At 47.9% G+C, this 7,500-nt stretch overlaps 1 protein-coding gene across 1 annotated transcript; it reads left to right on the forward strand.

The window, feature by feature from the left end:
* The first annotated feature begins 4,276 nt into the window (after positions 1-4,276).
* LOC310861597 (transcription factor MafB-like) lies at positions 4,277-7,182 on the forward strand. Its single transcript, XM_083769113.1, is given in 2 exon segments — positions 4,277-4,798; positions 4,800-7,182. Coding segments are annotated over 2 exon segments (1,290 nt in total). The 5' UTR covers positions 4,277-4,759; the 3' UTR covers positions 6,051-7,182.
* Positions 7,183-7,500: the final 318 nt, after the last annotated feature.

Raw genomic sequence — 7,500 nt, forward strand, 5'->3', positions numbered from 1 at the left:
AGTGATTCACTGAACCCGTGCAGCATGATGTTCAAAAACATTTTACTTTGTTTTTGTGTTTAGCTATTTACAGGCGATTAGCTCATCTATCAAGTGACTGCACGTTCTGACCTGTCAATTAATCAATGATGCTATTAATTCAGTTTAGAGTGGCATTGATATAGCGGGAACTTATAGGTTATATTCTTTCATTTTAAAATGCATTAAATCGATAGAATAAGTTGTATTGCACTGAAATAACAATATAAATCTGCTTTCATTGAAATTAATTGGTTTCACATGTGGTCATAAGAAGGGCAGAAAGAACAATGGAAACTTTCCCCCTGGAAGAATCCAGAGTTTTAGGCTACACACACACACACACACACACAGAGAGAGAGAGAGAGACAGGTGCAGCCTCTAATGCAGCGCGCTCTCCTTTCAAGACTTGCGTCAAAGCGTCGCCCTATAGTGACTGCATGTGACTCGAGGCTCTCCGTGCGTAAAGCTCAACACAGCAGCAGCACTATGAAACGCACTGTCTGTTCAGTCCACACGCACGCTCTTCCTCGCACAGTAGTGGCCTTACAGATTGACAAGGAGCGATAACTCCTATAACGCAACTATTCCACTTCCACCCCCTGTGCACTTTGACATGGTGGGGGGGCGATTTAAGTTAACCACTGAAACCCTATAGCTTAATGACTGGACACGAGTTGACTCAGTCTGCAGGCTATATGCTTATATACTTGGGCCGTTTTTCCCCCGCATGAAAGATGCACTAACATCTCTTCATCGAAAATAACGATCTGCAAGCTCACAGTGCTAAGGTTCCCCCACACTGAATAACTTATGGATGCTGCGGGGTTGTTCGAGTGGTATATTACGTTATCATTACGCATGCAAAGTTGTCAAAACGGTAAAATAATAAGATCACCATCATCACCTGTTTTTATCTCGGAGTGCCTGGGGGTGACAGGATCTGAAAAAAACACCCATCTTTAACTTCAACACGATACTTCCAACACCAGACGACGCATAAGTTAACAGAGCTCCGTGGTGTCTGTGCCATGATGCAAACCCCGGCCCGGCCTTCTGCGCACACATGGAAGGATAAAAGGTCCTCCGATTCGGCATATAAATCCAGTCCCAGTGAGGGAGTCCTGCCTCTGTTCCTTCCAGCCCCACCAACACCTTATAGGCCTCCTCTATTTGAACCACCGGGCCTATTCCTGGTGCATGGCTCCCGGGCGGTAGCGGGCTGGCCTGAACCTGAATGCTTCGAGCAGCGCCTCGCCGCCACTCCACTGGGTCGGTGCGTGCGCCACGGCGCGCAGCACCTTGTCAACTGTTAAATGTAACATTCTAAAAGGTGATTTTATTTCTTGTTATTCATTCCTAAAATCCGTAGGACGAGACTCTCATTAGGGCGAGTGAGAGGGGGGCGAATAAGCAAGCATCAACACTTTTTTTCCGCTGTCCATAAGCACCATGGATTCACTTAATAGATCATTAACCAGCGTTATGCTGCTGACATGGACGCTTTTTTTACATCTCGTCTTCTCCATTACAGCCTCCGTTATTACCGAAGGGGGAGAGCCGTCGGCGTGATGCAGGCCTGCCTGGATCTATTAGACGGGCGGACTCCGGCTATATTAGAGAGCATTACATCCTAATGGGGGCTGTCTGCCGCTGGCTAGCTACACTACACACCATGCACGGCTCTGCTCTGGGTCGGCCTCAGAGAAAAGGCGGTTCACTTCACAGGCATGCTCGGCACTTGCACTGCACTGCACTGCGCGGCGCTTGTTTATTATAGGGCGCGTTTGAAGTTGGGAGTTCAAGGTTTGAAATGGGTTGTCTGCAGGTAAAGGAACCGGGAATATGCTGCTATATAGACGTTGTAATACTTTATTTATTTGTTCATTAATAATTAATGTTCGTCGTGTATAGGCTATATTATAGGCTAATGCAGGTGCAAGGTATGTAGTGTGGAACTGTGGGCACTCTAAAATGTGCCCAAGTTGGTCATTTAGACTTGGGATTTCTCGATATCGTTTAGGTTATAAAATATGTAATATAAATATATTGCCACTAATATAAATTGGCGGTTTAATATCGTGAATTTGTGCATATAGGCCTACAGTTAATGCGTGTAACGCACACGCGCGTGGTAGGGTACAACCATGATAATTATATGTTGTATTTAAGCAAGAATAACCAATCATATCAATGTAAAATGCAGAGATACGATTATAATTGTATATCCAATTATGTTATTTTTATATGCTTATATTTATATTTTAATGTATTATTATTATCATTTAGCCTATACTTTTGATAAAATGATGGTTCAAATGGTTCACGACAGTAGTCAGAAATGTGATTGACACCAGAGGCAAGCATGGCTGTAAATGTTTAGATTATTTCACGTATTGACAGTTTTGCACATTATTTGCTTAATCACTTTATGAGAGCCTATCCAGTCCTAAAATAGCATACAATAAAGAGCAGACTATTTACAATGTTGTCAAATGTCATATAAAGTGCAAGGATATTTTTTGCAGCCTTATAGCTACGATTCAAACCCAATCCGTTGATGAACAACATCGCAAAACTCAGGTCAATTAACAAATTAAACAAGCAATGAGACCAATGGCTCTCATCTTTGGCGCCCGTCCCGCGCGCACGCGCGCACACACACACACACACACACACACACACACACACACACACACACACACACACACACACACACACACACACACACACACACACACACACACACACACACACGGGCTAATCAATACCTATACTCTCTGCTCACGTTTGTACTCAACCAAGGATATGAAGTGGAAACGAAATGATAATCGAATCGATCCCTCAATTCTAACTAACTTGTATATACTCGAACGCTTAAATTAGAATAAATACCAAATCAATGGCAGCCATACATCTTATGGTCTATAAACGCTGTACATGTAAGGCTATATACACGAAGGAAATGTTTAGCCTATTATATATAGCCTATTTATCAGACCTTAACCATATAAGGCTCGTTTGTCATTAGCAGGACACGATATAAGGCCTATTTGTGAAATCGGACATATTGCTTGGGATGAAGCGATCAATTAAAGTGATGATAAAAGAAGATCTTGCAAAGCACATGCAGCCGAGCAGCAGCATGCAGGTCTTAACGACGTGTTTCGTTGCGCTGCTTGTCCACGTAGGGGCAGCCTTGAGCCTTAGGTTGAAAACATTCCTCCACTTGTGTTTGCTTCCAAGCCTGTATAATAATGCAAGCTGGTGGAAGCCTTTAGATGAGCGCTCTGCTTTTGTACACAGTGGGAAACGGCCGAGTATAGCAAGGATGTAATCCACTTCTATTATAGACAACTAAAGTGTCTATGGATATGGCAGGAGTCGAGGTGTGATCTAACCGCTTTAATAATGACTTGTAGAGCACTCGTTCATAAAACGAGGAGCTCTTTAGTGGTGATATGACTTAAGTAATTTCGAAATATTACACAGTAGATCATAACAAATCTTGCCATTAGCTTACCTGTAGGTGGAAGAGAAAAAAACCCCACCACAAACGACTTAAACCATTTAAAGGAGCGCCTAATTAGGCTGATATATACTATTCTCCTTTCAACCAACATTTGGTATAGAGGCCATTTTCAACGTCTGGTGATGGATGATGTGCTATGTGGCCTATTGTCAATATTTCAGTTGATTGTGATGGTTACAAATACACATGAATTCGATGTTGGAATGCCAGGCAGCTTTACAACTGGTAATGGTGCAATTATCAACTAAACCCATTCTCCGATGAATGTCGGTAATAACATATGGATTACACTTTGGCATAACAAATGAGTTGTGACACGCACGCACGCACATACGCAAACACACACACACGCGCGCGCGCACACACACGCACACACGCACACACACACACACACACACACACACACACACACACACACACACACACACACACACACACACACACACACACGCACACGCACACACACACCTCTCCCTCGATCCACCCCTGTGCTTTTAGGGGAGTCAGTCAGCTGACTGTCTGTATAGCTGTCAACCATGAGAGCCTCCCCGCCTCCCTCCTCTCCTCCTCTCCTCTCTCCTCCCTCTCTTCCTCTGTCCCAGCGCGGAGCGCCGCTCCCATTGGAGCCGGGCTGCGTTGGAACCTGCCCCTCCGCGCGCGACGTCACCGCGCGCTATAAGGATAAAGCCGTGGCTGGCTGTGAGCGCAGTCTGCTGGATACTCGGGAGTAGAGAGAGTCGAGAGGCGAGCCTAAACCTCTGCGGTGCAGAGCTGGTTAAGCTGCTTCTCTGCGATATAATCAGACGCCCTATTACTCTACTATATACGCTTTTCTGTGCGTTGCTCCTGCGTTCTTTTCCTGGCGAAAAACGGACTTACAAAACAGAAGTTGATCCGAGGACTGGTGCCCGCTTCAACGTGTACATATACGTGGTATTATTGCTTCCTTTTTTTATTTATGTCGTTTCTTGTGCTGTGAATATACACTTCTACTGAAAGGACTGAGATTTTTTTTTTTTTTTAACTTTTGCACTGAGACGCATTGCTTTTCTACCTCCACTCCTGGTCGGTGTGCCAGATTAGCCCAGCAGAAGTAGGCTAAATGACGCAAATTCCGATGTCGTTTGCAGCGCATTAGTCTGAAAGTTTTTCGCCACTTTTTCTTCGTTTTCCTTTCCTCCCCCCCCCCCCCCCTCCGCTCGGTGTTTAATGCTCCAGCGACCCAGTGCGCAGCAGCAGCGGTGGAGGATCCAAAAAGAACTATTGCATGAGACAAGAGAGGAGAGCCGAGGAGGAGGCGCTGATTAACAAGCCAGTTTTTGCGACGCTGGCAAGCAGCACCTTTGCAAGTCTGCAAAAGGGCCGCGGCGGCAGCAGCAGCATGAGCGCAGACATGAACATGGGCCCGGAGCTCCCCAACAGCCCGCTGGCTCTGGAATACGTCAACGATTTCGACCTGATGAAGTTCGACGTGAAGAAGGAGGGCCTGGCCGGCCTGGAGCGCGCCGGGGTGCGCCAGTGTACCCGCCTGCAGCCCCAGGGCTCCGTGTCGTCCACCCCCATCAGCACGCCGTGCAGCTCCGTGCCCTCCTCGCCCAGCTTCAGCCCCACGGAGCAGAAGAACCACCTGGAGGAGCTCTACTGGATGCCCAACGGCGGCTACCACCAGCAGATGGACCCGCAGACCCTCAGCCTGACCCCGGAGGACGCCGTGGACGCGCTGATCGGCGCCCACGGACACCCGCAGTCCGCGCACCAGCAGCAGCTGCAGGCGCAGCAGGCGGCGGCGGGGGGCGGCTTCGAGGGCTACAGGCCGCCGCACCACCACCACGGCCACCACGGCGGCCACGCGCAGCAGCACCACCACCCGTACGCCGGCGGCCTCCCGCACCACCCCGACGAGCTGTCCGGAGGACACCCGGGCGCCGGACACAGCCACCCGCACGCCCAGCACCACCACCACCATCACGACCACCACGGCGGGGACCTGGACGACGACAGCCCGGGCCCGATGTCCCCGGAGGACCACCAGCCGCTGCACCACCACCGCCACCACATGGGCGGAGGACACCACGGCTCCGGCGGCAACGTGGAGGACCGCTTCTCCGACGACCAGCTGGTGTCCATGTCGGTGCGAGAGCTCAACAGGCACCTGCGCGGCTTCACCAAGGACGAGGTGATCCGCCTGAAGCAGAAGCGCAGAACGCTGAAGAACCGCGGCTACGCGCAGTCGTGCCGCTACAAGCGCGTGCAGCAGAAGCACGTGCTGGAGAACGAGAAGACGCACCTCATCGCGCAGGTGGAGCAGCTCAAGCAGGAGATCGGCCGGCTGGCGCGCGAGCGCGACGCCTACAAACTCAAGTGCGAGAAGCTGACGGGAAGCGGCGGCGGCGGCGGCGGCCCCGCCACGGCGGCGACGGCGGGGGGCGCGAGCACGAACGGGTTCCGCGAGGCGGGCTCCACCAGCGACAACCCGTCGTCACCGGAGTTCTTCATGTGAGTTGTAATAAGCCTTTTTCTGGTTTGTTTGTTTTTTGTCGTGACCCCAAAACCATCCACAACAACCTCCCATCTCCTCCACAACCGATGCTGATGAACTATAAAGTCGATAATAATCAACGCCCTCTCTCTCTCTCCCTTAAACCACTTAACTGAACTTGGACCGCTTTTTCTCCCCCTGTCTCCAGACCACGCACCACCAGAAAGAAATAGCCAATCTACAAGCTCACACAGTGTTGTTGTGTGCTTGTAGATTGGCTATTGTCTTCATGGCTAACATGTGTTCCCCGTCCCCAGACTATGGATGCTGGGGGTTTCAAGTGGATAACTGGTTATGACTATACTAATAACGGTAAACAATTATATTCATATTAGAAAGAAATAATCCATCGAATACTATTCTCATATATAATCGTTTTTTCCCTCCATCCACCACCACACGTTTGACAACTGAGATATACAAAGAGCAACAAAATATGTTAAGAGGATGTGTTTTTTATCAAAAAGTCGCAGCAGCATCTTCGTAGATTAGTTGCTTTTGTAGTTGAAGAGACTTTTCCAAGAGGATTTTGTCGGGCTGAAGAACTTAATATGCTCCTTTGTATAGGCTATATACAGCTTTTAGTATAAAAGTGTGGGATGGATGGATATAGCCTCTATGGCGCCGAGGCAAGTTGTCTCTGCTCACAATTCTGTTCCCTCAACAACAACAAAAAACAAAAAACGATGACATTGTTATGAAACGACGTAGGCCACAATGATGACGCAAGAGACAGTGCGTTATATGAGCGTGACATTCGAACAAGTGGTGGGGCCAGCATTATAAAAACTCTCCCAAAAAACCCCACAACAACATACAAGACTCCAACATTTATGCAAACTTTATCTGTCTAGTTAAAATCCCGCGGGGGCCATCATGACACACGGGTTGGACATTTTATGCAACATCTCCTCCATTGATTTATTGCCTGCTTGGTTATATTCCGAATATATATTGAAAAACAGAAAAATCTCTGCATTAAAATATTAATAATCCCTGCATGCTGGACATGTACGGTTTAATAATTTCTATTTTGTACCTTTTACCATCATTCTCGTTGTATATTAAGAGCATGTCGTTGATCTGCAGCTTTTCTCTCATAGTTCTTTTTTTTTTTGGGGGGGGGGGGGGGGGGTGGGGTGGGGTGGGGTGGGGTGGGGGGGGCTTATTATTATATGGGAGGTTAGAGAAATGCAACGGGGACATTATACATAACAGCAGGACTGCAGGTGCAGGTGTGTGACATTAAATGGGTGTGGGGGTTTTCTGTTTTTTTTAGGCTTGTAAATATTATGCAACCCAACCGCTATAAAACTGCACACCAAGATTGAGGAGGCTGGTTTGAACTTCTTTCTTTGTGTTGTGTTTATTTTTTCATATATTTCGTTTTTCTTTTCTTTTTTTGGGGGGG

The sequence above is a fragment of the Protomyctophum parallelum genome (assembly GCF_964188405.1).
Source record: "Protomyctophum parallelum genome assembly, chromosome: 7".
Taxonomy (NCBI): domain Eukaryota; kingdom Metazoa; phylum Chordata; class Actinopteri; order Myctophiformes; family Myctophidae; genus Protomyctophum; species Protomyctophum parallelum.